General features: G+C 40.4%; 1 protein-coding gene across 6 annotated transcripts in view; it reads left to right on the forward strand.

Annotated features, from left to right (window-relative positions):
- Positions 1-13485, forward strand: part of LOC126471200 (uncharacterized) — a 50316-nt gene extending 36831 nt beyond the window's left edge. For all 6 annotated transcript variants that reach the window (XM_050099343.1, XM_050099325.1, XM_050099317.1 and 3 more), the window contains exons 4-6: positions 173-378; positions 1310-2722; positions 12823-13485. In XM_050099343.1, the coding sequence (XP_049955300.1) occupies positions 173-378; positions 1310-2722; positions 12823-12876 (1673 nt within the window). In that variant the 3' untranslated portion in view covers positions 12877-13485. The remainder of the gene's footprint in view (positions 1-172; positions 379-1309; positions 2723-12822) is intronic.
- Positions 13486-18134: the final 4649 nt, after the last annotated feature.

Genomic DNA, 18134 nt, shown 5'->3' on the forward strand with positions numbered 1-18134 from the left:
AGTGACTGCTTAACTTGTAAAGAATATCAACTATGTGAAAACAAAAAAAACTGAGTTGAAATTCTGATGTTTGTAATTAATGTAAACACTTTATTTTCTTATCATTAAGGCATTTTCCAATAACTTGTCATAAAAGTTCTTAGTTAACTGTCAATTATTTGTTTCTTTGCAGTCCAGAAACCAGACTTGTGGGGCGATATTGCTCATAAAGCACATGATAATTTGTGCTATTGGTCATTTTGTCCCTGTCCGGATAGATTTATACAGATCATAACTCATCCAAAAATTTTGTGCAAAAATATATGCCACAGTTGGAAAAAAATTATTATGTATGAAAGTGAGTTACCAAAGATACAACAAGTTGTGTTAGATAAAATGGTAATTATTTGGCACTTGTGTATAAATTTTATAATAATTGCATGCATTTATAGATAAGAAATGTGAATATTTTGTGTGTTGATCATAAGAATGACTAAGATAAATGCATTGGATTTTCCCATTTCTGCCCTCATATGTGCCATGTGGACTGTAAACCAGAATGGCTCAAAGGACACTATGCAGATTCTTTGTAACTGATTGGAACAGCAGTAGCAACAGTGTTTTATGACAAAAACTATACTGAATTTCTCAAAATATTTTAAGTAAATTATCGTGTTTAGTCCATACTGTTTGTTCCAGTCAGGGTGAACTCTTTTTTTGTCTTGTAGTTAATATTTGACCTACAATGAAAATTGCAATTGAAAGTTCACAATACCACCTCACTACATATGTTTTCTCTCAAGTTATGAGGTTCTCCCTCAATATACATCAATTACGAATTCTGCGTAGCTAATTTGTGTAATGAAATCGTCAAATTAAGGATACATTGTCTGATACGGCCAGGAAATGTCATTTTGTCATATGCTGCTTTCATCTTTTATCATTATTATTTTTTCTCCATTGCCAAACTATCTGTTTCTTCAATTCCTATTGTTAAACATTTTCACTGTAAATCTTCATGGAAGTTAAAACCATGTTATGGTCAAAGCTAAACAAACAGCTTTCATTAGCTGCCACTGAACGATGGTAAAAAGAAAATCTTATGCCAAATTTGTTGTCTGTGAAAACAGATTTTAATAATCGGCTCAAATTAGAGTGGGAGTAGCAATGTGTAGTTTAATCCTTTACCTTGTTTTCTAAAATTTTAGTATTTACTTTCGTAAATTAAGCAAAGAATCATTTGGATAATTTTTTAAGTTACTTTTTTTCCATTTTTATGTAAAACACTTTACACAAGGCAGAGCTAATTCATTTACATATTTTGTTCTAGGGCCTGAGCAGAGATATTCTGGAGCATTTGTTTAAAATCATTGAAACAAATTGTTCTGAAGAAGGAATAAGTGCACTGGTTTTAGTGATTTGTGGTTGGCTGAAGAGCTCAGAAGATAACACTCTAGAATGTGCATATTGTGAGAGGCATTTAGCCCTGCGTCACTTTTTTAGCATTGCAGACAGCAGCAAAATTAATGACTCTGTACCTGTTCAAGATGATGTTCGCCCAGGGGATGAAGCAACGAAAATGGACATCTCTGAAACAAATGCAGGCAACAGCTTGTCATCAGAAACTAATCGAGATAATTCAGTCGCTGACAGTGGATGTAAAATTGAGAGTGTTCATACGTTACACCCAATGAAACGAATCAGAAGGGGTCAGCCTGCAGTTCATACAAGAATCGCACGTCATCGGGCACGTGCTCTATCTTGTGTGACTAAACAGCAATTCCCCTCTTTTTGTAATATGCTTCATTTGCGGTATGGTGTTAAATTACCCAAACACAGAGGATCCCGTAAAAATAAAAAATACTTGGGGAGGAAATATTCAGGAAGTGACATAATTGTGGAAGATGAGATAACAACTAATGGAAATGAATCAGCTTCTGAGAAACCTACTCAAGAATTATATTACATTGACAAAACTGATGGGGAAGACTCTGGTCCTCCGAATGGAAAAAATGGTATTAAAAGAAAATTTCCTGATAATGAAGACACTGAGAATATTGAAATATGTCAAATTGACAAACAGCAGAAAGTTGCTGCTGATGTTTCTAAAATTGAGGATAATAATTCTAATATGCATAAAGTGGATATCGATACAGTGTCTAATGTGAAATGTAGTGCTGAAGATTCTGTAAAACCAGAATCAGATTCAGAGATGATTACAAGAAATTTGACCTCAGAAAATGTTGAAATAAGTAGAAACATGACTGAAAGTAATCTGCCAGTCAGCGAACAGCTTGTAAGTCCCCATGAACTTGAGGGAAAAGAAGCCTCATCCTCTTCAAATTGCGTGCAGAATACCCTTTGCAATAAATCTGATGATGTGCCTCCAGCCGAGGAAGAATACAGAGGAGATAGCAATTTTGAGAAAAAACAGAATGAAATTGCAAAAATAGCTGCCATTTCTGCCTCTGAGGAAATTGGTCCAAATGTTGGTAAACGACAGCTCATTTGTGATGATGACCAACAAACAGAGGGACCAAACAAGAGATTGAATATTAGTTCAGAGAATAGTCCACTGAGGAAGAAAAACCTCAATCCTGTTGTTGAACATAGATTTTGGTGTATATGGAGGATCAAAACAGTTGACAGGCTTCTGGGATCTCCCAAGGAAGGCTGGAGACAAATCCTGGATCTCTTGAAGTTTGGTGTTTCACCACAAAATTCTGAAGCTGAAGAGGAAGCTGTAAGTCTTTTCCTGTTTTTATGTGTAATGTGTAGTTTATTTAAAAATACACTCCTGGAAATTGAAATAAGAACACCGTGAATTCATTGTCCCAGGAAGGGGAAACTTTATTGACACATTCCTGGGGTCAGATACATCACATGATCACACTGACAGAACCACAGGCACATAGACACAGGCAACATAGCATGCGCAATGTCGGCACTAGTACAGTGTATATCCACCTTTCGCAGCAATGCAGGCTGCTATTCTCCCATGGAGGCGATCGTAGAGATGCTGGATGTAGTCCTGTGGAACGGCTTGCCATGCCATTTCCACCTGGCGCCTCAGTTGGACCAGCGTTCGTGCTGGACGTGCAGACCGCGTGAGACGACGCTTCATCCAGTCCCAAACATGCTCAATGGGGGACAGATCCGGAGATCTTGCTGGCCAGGGTAGTTGACTTACACCTTCTAGAGCACGTTGGGTGGCACGGGATACATGCGGACGTGCATTGTCCTGTTGGAACAGCAAGTTCCCTTGCCGGTCTAGGAATGGTAGGACGATGGGTTCGATGACGGTTTGGATGTACCGTGCACTATTCAGTGTCCCCTCGACGATCACCAGTGGTGTACGGCCAGTGTAGGAGATCGCTCCCCACACCATGATGCCGGGTGTTGGCCCTGTGTGCCTCGGTCGTATGCAGTCCTGATTGTGGCGCTCACCTGCACGGCGCCAAACACGCATACGACCATCATTGGCACCAAGGCAGAAGCGACTCTCATCGCTGAAGACGACACGTCTCCATTCGTCCCTCCATTCACGCCTGTCGCGACACCACTGGAGGCGGGCTGCACGATGTTCGGGCGTGAGCGGAAGACGGCCTAACGGTGTCCGGGACCGTAGCCCAGCTTCATGGAGACGGTTGCGAATGGTCCTCGCCGATACCCCATGAGCAACAATGTCCCTAATTTGCTGGGAAGTGGCGGTGCGGTCCCTTACGGCACTGCGTAGGATCCTACGGTCTTGGCGTGCATCCGTGCGTCGCTGCGGTCCGGTCCCAGGTCGACGGGCACGTGCACCTTCCGCCGGCCACTGGCGACAACATCGATGTACTGTGGAGACCTCACGCCCCACGTGTTGAGCAATTCGGCGGTACGTCCACCCGGCCTCCCGCATGCCCACTATACGCCCTCGCTCAAAGTCCGTCAACTGCACATACGGTTCACGTCCACGCTGTCGCGGCATGCTACCAGTGTTAAAGACTGCGATGGAGCTCCGTATGCCACGGCAAACTGGCTGACACTGACGGCGGTGGTGCACAAATGCTGCACAGCTAGCGCCATTCGACGGCCAACACCGCAGTTCTTGGTGTGTCCGCTGTGCCGTGCGAGTGATCATTGCTTGTACAGCCCTCTCGCAGTGTCCGGAGCAAGTATGGTGGGTCTGACACACCGGTGTCAATGTGTTCTTTTTTCCATTTCCAGGAGTTTACATTTTAATAGTCATGCACACTTACAGGCACTTAGGGTAGTACTAGTTAGCTGAACGGTCAACATTTTGATCTCCAGCATACACGAGACAAAGGATAAAGTTGTAGTCCCATGCAGTTTATAGTTTATTGTTACTAGTGTGAGAGTTCCTGTTTTAATTTCTAAGCCACACATGAAATGAGGACTTGTGATACTGTCGTAGTGATCTCTATTGGAAGCTTACTTTCATTTTCATAATGATCCATAATAACGTGCACAGCGCTACAGTGCACAGTTCACAGATATAGCTCGAAATACTCCACTCACTTGAGACAAGGGACTATGTCACATTATTTCAGTATGTCATGTGGACATCTATGTTCATGTTTGATTTAATGAGTAGACCACTATTAGACATATAAAATATTGCAAAAGGTGGCATATATGATGCTATTAAATTGCTTTAACCCAATTAAGCTGTAACTTCTGTAAATGGCAGTTTCAAAACACATTTTGTGCAAACATTTAATAATTGTATATGCAGTTCAGCATAATCCAAGTGCATGATTATTGTGTGTCAATTCCATTCTTCAGAGTCATTATTATTCAGTGCCATTAGCACATTGCTAATCAGAAAGAGAATGGTATTCCTTGAAAGATTGGCTGCATAAGAAGAGACACACACATTTGCCCTTCAGATGTTATATCTAAGAGAAGATTTTTGCAAACTTTTACTTTTGCATGCTGTGTCACTGCCAAGTAACATAGCTTGACCAAACTTTAGAGTGATATTCAAAATAGCTTGTTCAGCTTGATTTGTAAAATTTTGACTTGAAGCATTAACACACTCAGAAAGTATTAGTAATTTTGAAGTTAAATAAGTTTTGGTTATGTCTGAGCTTACTACTGACATGTTCTTTACTTCCACAAACTCCGGTAATCCTCATTCCATTTACAAACCAGCTGAGTCTCTGTTCATTATTTCCCTTCAACAAGCAATACATTAGACTCAGTTTTTGTTCCAAAGACCAAAAAATGAAATGATATAACTTAAACATAAAACATTTGAATATTACACTCACTTCCCTGATCATTTGTCAGGAGATTGTGAGAGTATGTGCATACATTACAGTAAACTGGAACTGCTAATATTTACATAATTAATACCCTGTCAGAATGAAACATAATTATCCACTTTTAATAAATTTATCATACACAAAATACCTCCTAATCTTGACTGTTGAACCAAGTGCTCTCAAAACTGAAATCTAACAGACATTTCTATTTAAGCTGGTCTAACAGTCCCTGTTAAGATATTCATTTCTGGAGTATCAAAAAGACTTTCAAACTATCAAAAAGTCTTTGAAACTCTGTTTCAACTGTGTTTTATCTGAAACCAAATATTTAATGGTTGCAGTCAATTTATTGAAAATGTGTGTTCCTGTATATTGAACCAAGGTAAGTGATTTTAGGACTTTATGTACGAGGGGTGGAACTTTAATTGTGGCAATTATTTATTTACAGCTAATGCAAAATAGATATGTGCTACAAAGTTTTACTGACCTTCAAAGTAGTCACCAGCATTGTGTATAACCCGTTGCCAGCAATCCGGAAGTTGTAGGATACTGTTAGCATAGCCACTTGTGTTGACAGTTCGAGCGGTGCGGTCTATCGCGGGACGAATTTGTTGCAGTTCTGAAGCGAATACTGTGAAGTGTTTCCTTCAGTTTAGAAATTGAGTTGAACTTATGAGGGCTTAAGTCAGGGGAGTGCAGTTGGTGGTATAGCACTTAGCAGCCCCATCAGTCAAAGAAATCAGTAACAGCTTGCACTGTACGTGCTTGAGCATTGTCCTGCGAAATGATGGTCAGGTCCTGCAGAAAGTGTCATCACCTCTGTCTTTATGCTGTTCATTTTTGGAACACAACCTACGACCAGCTTAGAGACAGAAGTGATGACACTTTCTGCAGGACAATGCTCAAGCACGTACAGTGCAAGCTGTTACTGATTTCTTTGACTGATGGGGCTGCTAAGTGCTATACCACCTACTGCACTTCCCTGAATTAAGCCCTCATAAGTTCAACTCAATTTCTAAACTGAAGGAAACACTTCACAGTATGTGCTTCAGAACTGCTACAGATTCATCCCGCGATAGACTGCGCCGCTCGAACTGTCAACACAAGTGGCACTGCTAAGAGTATCCTACGACTTCCACATTGCTGGCAACAGGTTATACACAATGCTGGTGACTACTTTGAAGGTCAGTAAAACTTTGAAACACGTATCTATTTTGTACGAGCTGTAAATAAATAGTTGCCACTATTAAAGTTGCAACCCTAATACATAGTTCTTATTCCTAGTAATGATACTATGTATTGAGCTATTGATTGGAAATTGTGACATGTTATTTGCAACAAATTTCATTAAGGAATAAATATACTGAGAAGCAGTTGCTAGAATATCCAGTTCCTTTAACAGGTTTCTATGTGATGTTCTTGAATTTACACCACAAATGAGTCTTATTACAGTTTTGCGATCTAAAAACTTTGGCTCAGTTTGATGAATTACCCCAAAATATAATCCCATATGACATAATAGGCTGGAAGCATGCAAGTTTTTTTATATTTTTATCTCCTACATCTGAAATCATTCTTTTATATATATTCTCTAATTTTTTGTGTGCAGAAGTGTTCTTGTGTGGTGGAATGTAGAGATTTCTGCCAAAAGTCTGCCATAATAAATACAAGTATGTGGTAAAGGGCCAAAAACTCACTAAGGATAAGGACATTTTAAGAAACACTGTGAGGTTCATAATTTTGCCTGTTAGGCGGAAACATCCCAGCCTTTTGATCATAATAATCCAGTGTTAAACACAATATCAGAAAGATCACTACAAGAATCCTGGTTGTCCGTTAACTGTATCAATGTAATGTGAAAAGCAGAGCAATGTTTTGAGTGAATAGAATTAGCAATGTTATCGTGGTTACTACTGCAAGTGCAGTTTCTTAGATATGGTTGATCAGTTTCAAAAGTTGACAGCTACCTTTACCTGTCTCTCGCACTGGCAGACTCAAGAATTGAAGTACAAGTTCAGTTTGGTGGATACTAAATGTTGCATCACCTTGTAGAAAATGGATTGTGCCCTTTTTTTGGCAGCCTAGTATTTTGCTATATGGACTACAGTGGGAAGTGATTTAAGCTTTTATTGCTATACATAAGGATACTTCATTACAATATTTAATGGAACTTGGTCTTAAATAGTGCCTTTCATGGTAGAGAATAGTCATCATAATATTTAATGGAACTTGGTCTTAAAGAGTGCCTTTCATGGTGGAGGATAGCTATCACATGGGCAAACTGAAATGGTTGTGAGACTGTTTTCCTTACCATTTGAATTCATTATGTACCGTAAATTCCATCAAGAAAAATAACCTTCAGGGATGGAGAATGAGTCAACTGTACATTAACAAAACACAAGGAAATGGTAAAAACATAACCTTTACCCTACATTTACAGTATACTATCACTGTGCTGCATACAGCTATTCACCACTGTGCCATATAATTTTTTTCAAGTAAATTAGTAAGAAAACTGCCTCTTCTAAAAAAGAAAGACTTTTGCATGCATAGTCAGTTGCGATTCGGTGTATATTATTGAATCCAGAAATCTCTGTGTGTCCTTAGAAGGTATCACTTTACATTCATTAACATGACTGTTCTGAAAGTAGAAAAACTGTTGACTACCCTGCTCATGTAACAATGGACGGGCATTATTTTTCAAATTTTGGAAGATTATGATACATTTAGTTCTGTACAATTTGTGATAACTTAAAATTCAGGCTTTTTATCATCTCTGTGTCCTGCATTCCTCCATGGCTAAATAATGCTGCTGATGCTGAATTAAGCCGTATTCTCAAGGCAATATCCAAGTAGAACAGCATGCTGCTGCAGTAAGGTGTCATATCTAATGTTGGATGAGTTTTACAGTAACCTGCTTTTAGGTCTTCTTCCATGAAGTCAAAATAACATCCACTGTTGTTCATATGGTCCAGATGAAGTGTGACATATTTCATTATCCCATGAAATAACTCCAAAAGCAGCTATGAGAGGGAGAGAGAATTGGCTTTTTTTTCCTTTCTGTGTTTTTGTATTTTTGAAATTGCATGAATAATTATTGCAGTGTTACTACAATCTGTGATATATATTTGATTAGTTACAGGTACTACATCACTTGTTTGAGCTCTAGCTTTATCTGATAGTACTTAGATAAGTTCATGATGTGACAAATGGAATGTAAATTATACATTGTTAACAGTCTGTATGTTTCTTATAATGTCCTCAAATTGTGGAGAAGGAAAGGTCTCAGTATAATAATGGTACAACACAAGAATGAAACTGATATTGAAACAATCACCATAGTTTCCACACAAATATTGTAGTTTATTTCATTTTCTAGCTACAACCCAGCAAAGGGTGGTGCTCAGAAGCTCATATGCTGAGAGTAAATCATCACTTGCAGAAATCAGAACTGCAAATAGTTATTGCTCTCACTCTCTGCTTTAGTCAAAGGTTTATTCATTTATCTGTAGATTGCAGTAAAATTGCTGAAATATTTTTTAGCATACAAACTTTCAGCCTCAGCCATAAACTTTGTCTCAGCCTTAGTTACAAGTATTCCCATTGTTCTGCTCATTTTTCTGTTGAATTGCTTTCACTTGCATGGTGCTATCTCCTGGCAGGACCTATTATCCATTATTATTTGTGTCATATTTAGAACGTGTTCGACTGGTGTGATGGAAGGCCCTTTGGTATTCAGGTCAGAGCACAAATTCTTGGAAGAGTATTCTACAATCCACGAAATGGCACTCGTATCTCTTGTGCCTAAGTTAATATTTGTAAAACAACTATCCAATTTAAAATCCAAATTAGCTTACTAATTACTATGAAAGCTTGTTCCATATCATCTCAAAACTGATATGTTACAACAACTAAGTCTGAAATCTCTTTTAGACAATGAACTACAAATGACATTACAGATACAGAAGAGTTCAACAGATTCACTGGCTTCAAATCCCCATCCTTAAGAAATTCAGGTGGTTCCTGCTCAGTATAGGCACTTCATGACTATCGTATTTAAAGGTGTTAAGACAAAGTGTTACCTGGAACTTTTCTGAAATAGCTCCGAGGAAAACTTCAGTCTATCTCAGAATGCGTAGTTAACGCTTTCTTATGAGTATACCTGAACAGTAATTATTTATTTTAAAAAATGCGAAGACAAAAAGTAAGTGACCTCCCCACCATAGGAAATAGCACATCAGTATCTTGTAACACTGCCTCTAGCATTGATAATGGTTGCAATTTGGCGGAAAGTGAGTCCACAAGTTTATTCAAGTATGCCATATCTACATGTATCCATTCATTGATGATTAGATTCTGCAGAGCTACTAAACTGCACTTTTATTGTAAACTGCACTTTTATTGTTGCTACATTTCACATGTGGTTCCAGAATGACCTAAATATTTTCTGTGGGAGTAGGTAATGTAATGGGCTACGTGTGGTGTTCATTTGCATGCAGTCTTGTTACCGTGACTGTTGCCATCGTGGAAGATGGGACTGTCAACAGCATAGTTATCATAAAGACGTGCAGGAAAGGCAAACACTTGGTCACCTTGAATGTTCAAGCAAACATCATTTTTCGTGTGTGAGGTAATCTGAATGAGTGGGGCCGAGTTTTCATATGAACACCGCTTCCACAAATTACAGAATTGCCTCCAGCCTGAACTTCAACTGCAGGTTAAATGCCTCATTGTGCTGTCAGCACCCTCGACACCTTGAATCATTTGAAAAGAGGCAAAAGTGTGACTGTCAGCCTTACTACATGCCTCCAGTCAAATACTGTCCAGTATTTTTGTTGTTTGGTCCATTGTAGATGTGCAGCTATATATGCCACTGTGAAGGATGGCCTTTTGTAAGGCACCCAACTTCAAATCCATTGCGTGCAATTTTTTTCACAATGTTAGGTCAGAAATTGGTTTAGCTTGGCCTATACCCAGTAACAGCAGCAATTCTGTGTTGTTTGAAAGTGATTGCCATTTGCAAGATGGGACACTTTCTTTGGCCTCTGTCAGTTAGGATCATTCTACAACCACTGTGTTACATGGTTGCGAGTGGTATATCATTCCTTGTAGACAAGTTAGCCCAATTGGTCAAATTGGGCTGCTACGTTTACAATGTGGGCATGGGTATCTCCTACCACAAAAACACCTTCCTGCGATTTGTCACATTTCCATGTTGACCCATCTTGCTGTGTTAATACTGAACAACCAACTGCCACATGCACACCATTCATTGCCTATGTTATAATCCAGTGGTGAATGTTTACATGAAAACCTGGTAACCCAGTTCTAAACCATCTACAGGACACCGAAGTAACCAATGTGCTCTTGTATTTGGGATAATGGGTGGGAGCAATATGTTCCCTGGTTAGGTTGTTATTTCTATTAAAAATGAAAAAGAAAAACACATGAGACACAGGTGGCAAAGGAAACTATTTCTCTTATTCATCCATTGTTCCCTGTATTATCGCGTCCTCAATGTTTCATTTGTATAAGGCACATTCAGAAAATAAGTGTGCTAGATTTTTATATTTTTTAGAAAAAGTGTATTTGAAAGACAGTTACAGGATATCATTGATACAGTTGTTGACTATTTTTCCCCAAAATCGCCATCCCATTCAGCGCATGTGGTGAGCTGTGGCATAAGGTTATTTATGCCCTTCTCGAAGAACTCTTCCACCAGCTTCTAACCCCACTTCAGAACCTCTTTCTGCACCTGCTCGTTGGTTGAAAATTTAGTTCCTCTTTTGTGTGCCTTATGGGAGGTGAAAAGATCTGAAAGTGCCAAGTCAGGGAAATGTGGGCAGTGGATCAAAACATCCCAACCAAATGAGTCCTAGAGCACCTTAGTGGCCAAGGCTGTGTTAAGATGGAAGTTGTTGTGTAACAAGGACACTCCTCTTGTCTGCATTTCACTCCTTTTGAGTTTTTAGGGTGTCTCAATATCATTGTGCTCAGGTGGTCTCCCATAGAGGCAGAAATTCGACCAAAATTATGCCTTTTCGATTACATAACACTGAGGCCATGACTTTTTTGTGCAAAATTGTGGTTTTTGAATTTTTCCGTGTGAAGAATTGGTGTGATGCAACAGTGACAGCTGTCTTTTTGTCTCAGGCATGTAATTAGCCACCCACGTTTCATCTCCAGTCACAATAGAGCTCAGAAAATCCACTTCTTCCAACAAGTCGCTCAAGAAACTTGTGGGCACTATTGACCTGATTTTTCTTGTGCTGCTCTGCCAGCTGTTTTGGGATCCAAACTGTACACAGTTTCCTGCATGCCAGTGTTTCTATGTGAGTCTCATGTAAGAGAGTTCTGAAGAGTTGTGGAAACGTGTGGAAATTTCGTCCACTTTCAATCAGTGGTCTTCATGAACAGTTTCGGTTCTTGCACCATCAGTTAAAGTGGAAAGTCTTCCACTCCTCTGTTCATCATGAACATTTGTTTGGTCTCAACTAAACTCCCTACACCATTTAAACACACTCATTCTGTTTATAACACCTTCATCATAGACACTTTTTGAATCATGAAAAAATTTCAATAGGAGTTATTCCTTCGATGAGTAGGAAGTGGATCACAGCACATGGCTCGCATGTCAGGGGATCTCCCTCTACTGTTCAGCATTGCCAACCCTCAAAAAACCATAACCTGTTCTAGTCACAGTACACTTACCGTCTGAACAGGCCTCGTATTTGTCCTTATTTACAAACCTATATGTGTTTTAGTTCATACTGATGTAATCCATTTCCTTCATATGTCACTGAACATTTCATGAGTGTTATGTATTATTCGCTTTCTTGCGTATTCCTCAACGTAATTTGTTTCCTTCTTGCTGTCCATCTTCATGCTCCACTAAGCAAGGTTATTAAGAGGTTAAGACACTGAATTTACATTTGTAAGGAATTCTGGGGGGGGGGGGGGTGTACCAAATTCATTTATCTTTATTGTTTCCATATGATTTAAGGCGCAAATGCTAAGTTCATTCTTTGAAAAAGACTGCAGCCAATTTCTTGCCCCAATATGAGCTGGCACTATATCTAATATCACTACTTGCAAGATGTTAAACAATATTCTTCCTACTACTCCACACATACATTCTGCCAATTCACCTACTGCTCGAAAATTCTCTCTGTAGCTTACTTATTTCCTGTCTGTTTGTGTTACATACACCAGTGTCTAACAATGGCAGCAACATTGCAGGTATTGAAAAAGTGTGACAGGAGTTCTTAATTTATGCATTTCAACAAGAAAATCCTAAGAAATCACTGTTTTTTTACATTGTGAATTTGTGTTTAACCAACCGCCATAAAATATTATCACCTGTGTGGTACTTTTGTTTACCTGCACAAAATAAGGCATGTTCTTGTGCTGTCATTGAATAATTGTTTTAAGTAGATCCAATCTGGCAGTGTACAGTAAACTTGTTTATTTTGAAAAACATATATATTTTTATTTTCAGATGTTCTGAAACAAGAAAAAAATTTAATTCTTTATATGACTTTATTTTTAAATTTTTCAATTTGTGTATTTTCAGGGTGACATGTTTGAAGAAGTGAAGAAAATACACTACATGATGAGTGGCTGGTGAGAGTACACAAAATGCAAACCTTGGATAGTTACGAAAACCATTCCAACAATCATTGTGAATGGGTCATATGGATGAATGTTTTGTATATGTGAAAATACAACTAAATAGCAATAGACAGTACTCTATAATTGATTAGATGTGACTTTTCCTACCAGATTATCCTGATGTTGCCATCTGGAAACAAACTGTTGGGCACAGTAATAGATCTCAAATTGCAGACCAGTGCTGTCAGCTACATAATTGATTTTTCTGGTAGTTTATGTAAAAATGTGTTGTATATCATTTATGTAGTAATATATCATTTTTATGTCATAAATCATTAAAAATGCTTATTTATTATAGTAGTTCTGAATTATCACTCATCTCCTGTGTTGTTGCACTGCAAACAGATGAGACTAACATGTGGAGGCCTGTCTTCACAAACTAATTTTCAACATTCCTGCCAGATGATCGACTAACTTGAGAGAAGCTCCATCACATTTTGTACAAATATTAATTTCAAGAGTAGATGTGTTAGCAGACTTCCCATATAGTTAAATTGATAAGCTAGTACTTTTTATTAAGGGTCCATGAAGTCTGGAATAAGAATAAAGTGAAACTCTTTGTAAACCTTGAGTTTATTTTGATTTATGTGGTTATCAGAGCTTTTAACTCTTAGCTTAATTAACATACTGTGTATCTGCAGACAGTTATGTTGTAAGTACTTTGGGTATTGAGGGTTTCATTGTATCTTTAGTATGTGCACAGGTGTGACAATGGCACTTGAGCATGGATACTTCACAGACCTACGGTGGCTCAAATATAGCTGGGGAATAGAACCCCGTGAGAGGGAAACAAACATGCCACGTGAGTCGATCTACAGCAAGCAAAGAGACTGACCCACCTAGAAATGAACACGTGAAGAACTCAGTGCTTGGGCGGCGTAGATGGCTAACAGTTAAGTACTGGTCACAACACAGTACAGTAAGCTAAGCTAGGTCATGGTGGTCAGACTCAGTAAGCACTGCCAACCTGCCACCCACAAGTAAACAACTCTGCCAGTGGGTCTGCCATCCTACATGTCGCGTCTGCCCTCTATGGCACTATCCCACTGTGCTACCCATGCAATTTACCTGCCTCCATCACGATGTGAATTAGGGCAATACTAAATCCCTGCCCCCTGAAAAGACCACATGGGGCCAACATTGACGAGGCTTGGTCTGCAACCTCTGGCAAACAGCTGGGGATGCCCCTGGAAACCCAACAGTGGACCAACCACCAAAGGAGCCAACAATGATAGCTCTGCTGGAATGACACGGAGGTTGTGGCAAGATGAGGTCCACTGGCAGCAGTGGTGGCGATGCCACATACATCGGCGAGGGGGAGAGGAGGAGGAGGAGGAGGAGGAGGAGGAGAGGGTCGATACCAACATCTACCACAAACAACTGCTGACCTTTGTGGCCCACCATGATACCAGGTAGCCACCCATACTACTGGCTGAAAAAATAGTCCCAAATGGCAGCTAGTCCAGGGTATGTAATTGAGTGCAGCAAACCCAGGAGACCCTACACTGACACCTATGCATCGTTCCACCGGACTGCACCTGTTGATCAGCGTTGCTTGGTATGTAGCCAGATAGATCAACAACACATCATTTTTGGAAGCCGCAGAGACAGATTGCTTCATTTTGGTCTTAAATTTACACAGGGAGTGCTCCACATCTGAGTTAGAATCCGAGTGAAACAGGGCAATAGTGAGACGCTGGATACCACTTCTAAAGGCTTTGGATGACAATTTAAGTGTGAAGTAAACATACTAACTTCCACTTCTTTTACAAGATGACGTACTTGACATACTAGGGCGACGTCTCCGAAGTATGCTGCTAGGTACAGGAATTGCTTAAGACTCTCTCTACTTATAAAAATAAGTAGACATACAAAGTTTCATTTGCTTCAACTAACGACGTTTATTTGAACTTCAGGCATATTACAAATCTCACTCTTCATGTAAATATGTACTGCTTCATAAGCTTCTCGTGTATCCAGATGTTAGAAACAAACTAATTTACATATAAGAGGAGGTCGGCTAGAACACCATGTCCAGTCTCAACATGAACCATAATATACGTCTTCCCTTCAACAAGGCTAAACAAAAGTTTTTCTCAAGAGTACCTTCTCAACTGTTCTCGTTATTATAACAATGGTCACTGACACAATTAGCACAGAATAATATAGGAGCGCCATGGTTCTTCCGCACACTTTCACTAAAAACTTCCTTGGATCACCCAACAAGTACTTGTCGTTGCCGTTCAACCGCTGCATCTACATTCTTCTGGCGATAGAATTTCAAACCTGCACACACAAACATGTGACACGCAATAGGTAGGATTCTATCGCCCCACACTCACATCTAAAATATTGTGTGTTCGGGACGGTAGAAGGCTGAGTGGTTCTAGAATTTACAGAAATTCTCGAAACACTACACACTGCAAACACAAAAGTCTTCAAACTCCCGTGACACAAATTTCCAACCAGATCAACCCCTCAATGGCAAAAATAACCGATGATTTGCAAACTGTGGCATTCAACAATGTGGAGGACAGATTGGTTGTGTGTGAAAAATTAGAAAATGCATCGACCACCGACAACCACGTGCTGCCTAAAAATGGGCCAGTGAAATCAGTGGCATCTCCTGATGGTGCTCCAGGACCAGCCAAGGACAGAAGTGATGCAGCCTGCTTCTGTGCACAAGCCCACAAGAATGCGCCAGATGTTTGATATGACTGATCGTGTGCAAGTAGACGTGACATTGCACTAATGCCATCATACGAGTCGTACACCAATGCGACACATACAGCAACTGGAGTGTGCAGTACGCAGTGCCAAGGTATTGACCACACAACAGCATTGTTCTTTCTCGGCAAGCACGAGAACTTCCTGCACCCCGGACAACGTTGCGTTGATCAAGAGTAGAAAAAACACGCACCACCCCTGCACTGTGCCCAAAGAGCTGCACTCTGGCCAACGCAATAGGACTGCTGAAACAATATGATGGAAAAACTGGTAGGGTCCATAGTGGTCGTGACTTCACATGCCGTCAATGGAAAGTCCGACAGGGTTTGCTGGAACACGAACACGAGAACCTCCTGTCGATTGAACTCCAGGTCGAGCCCCCTGCAGCAGTGGTATGCTGGGCAGTGGAATGTTAACAAATGTCATAACAAGAGTTACTGACAAAGAGGGCCTGCTGCTGCAACCTGTGCAGAGTCCTATCCAGCATCTTGGAATGAGGACCAAGTAAGGAAACCAATGGCTTGAGGGCAGTGATGAGGAGGAACCTCATCCCATACAGGAAGACTTGAAACTTGTTAAATCTTTACCACATGTGGATATTTACACTGTGCAATGGAAACACATCTTTGATGTGTAAGTGATAGGCTGTTCGATTCCGTTGGGACGGGATGGCACCAATACCGTACTGGGAAGCGCCACAGGCCAGGGTTAAAAGTTTACCCTGCGTACAGGGAGCAGAGCACAAATGCTGCTTGACAGACTGAAAAGCCCATTGACAATCTATAGATGAATACAGTTAAAAGGCTGTCAGATGTATGCAGCCTGGGGTTAAGCAGACATATTACAAAATCTTACCCAAAAAATATGAGCTTCGTCAGGTTCTTGGCCACTGGTAGGTTGACAGTGGTCATGATATTAAGACCATCTTTACTACACAAATGAACTGAGAAATGTACCTTCAGGGAGAAAAAACTGCATTTCTCCAAGCTTCAATGAAGCTCAATCTTCAGGAAGCATTTGAAAACCGACTGAAGGTTTCTTAAATGCTCATAATGAGAAGCGCTCGTGACACAGATGTCATCAAGGTAGCTGACGCAGCAGGGTCAACAGCTCCAAATACTTTTGATAAATTCCTGCTGCAGATGATATTCCAAGAGGCAAGTGATTAAACTAGGGAAGCCTAATGGGGCTGTGTAGGACCTGAAAAGTCCAAGAAACCACGTCCAGTGCCAACTGCAAGTAAGCATTGCACAAGTTGATGCGGGAAATACGCTGGCCTCCGACAACTCTGCCTGCCGTGGAATGGGATCCAAATTTGCGACACATTGTACATTGATCATCTGTTTGAAATCACCACAAATGTGCACGGTGCCATCGGACTTCGGAATCACCAGCAAAGGGTGGCCCACCGACTCAACAAAATAGGAGAAATGACGCCCTGATCCTGCCAATGCTGCAACTTACCCTTTACCTTATCGCACATGGAGAAGGAAATGGGGTGGGAATGACAAAATTTGGGTACTTCTGACAGCTTAAGAGAAACACATGCCTTAAAAATTTTCTGCTCGGGTCAGAGGACTCGTATTTTCAAACGACACGCTGTAGGCCCACAGTAATGAGTCCAAATCCTGCAAAGAAGCTGACTGAAAAATGAAATTCTCTTTGTCAATGATCTGAGTCCAAAGATATTTTGCATAGAGAATTGTCCCCACAAAGGTATGTGCTGATCAGTATAACACACAATGTAACACCACAGCCATTGTAACTCCAGGAACCCAAAGAGCCTGTACATACTGAAGTTTACTAGGCCGACCATCACTCTTGTATCTGTGTGAAATTCAACCAGCTGCCCATCCACCACCAATGTCAGCGAAATACAATGGGGAGATGTGCAAGATGTCAGACATAGCCCCAGAGTCCAGTGAAATCATTGGGACAGCCATTGACTGGTTCATGGCCCAATTGGCTGTCACAAACAGCTGCCAAATGACCTATCCACCAGCATAACCCACACTTGGCCTCCACATGTGAGCAAACATGCAACAAGTGACTGGCTTGGCCAATGACTGGAAGGAAAATGATGCCAAGGACCTGAAAAATGCTGCTGGGCAGGAATTACAATGCTGTGAGCAGTGCAAACCCGCCAAGCTTGGCAGTACCACGATGCCATTGTATTGGATTGTCAACAGCATCAAGGTAGGCTAGGTGATGTCCTTAGTGGTCACACTCCGAGTAAGCAACAGCTTGAACAGCCTACTGCTGCCTGTAGGTGGAGAGATCATAATTCAGTTGAGAGAACCATTAATCCTGTAACTGTTCTGGACATGTTAACGCATGGGCCTTTGTACCTGTCTCTTTGTGCTCTGAACATGTTTATGCACACTACCAGTCCTTCTATCTGGTACTCTGAACGTGTCTACGCCTAGACATGCAGTATGCCACTAGCTATAGTGACAGTTTTGTTGATATGTGAACTCAACTTAAGCC

Source organism: Schistocerca serialis, chromosome 1, assembly GCF_023864345.2.
Source record: "Schistocerca serialis cubense isolate TAMUIC-IGC-003099 chromosome 1, iqSchSeri2.2, whole genome shotgun sequence".
In the NCBI taxonomy this organism is placed as follows: Eukaryota; Metazoa; Arthropoda; class Insecta; order Orthoptera; family Acrididae; genus Schistocerca; species Schistocerca serialis.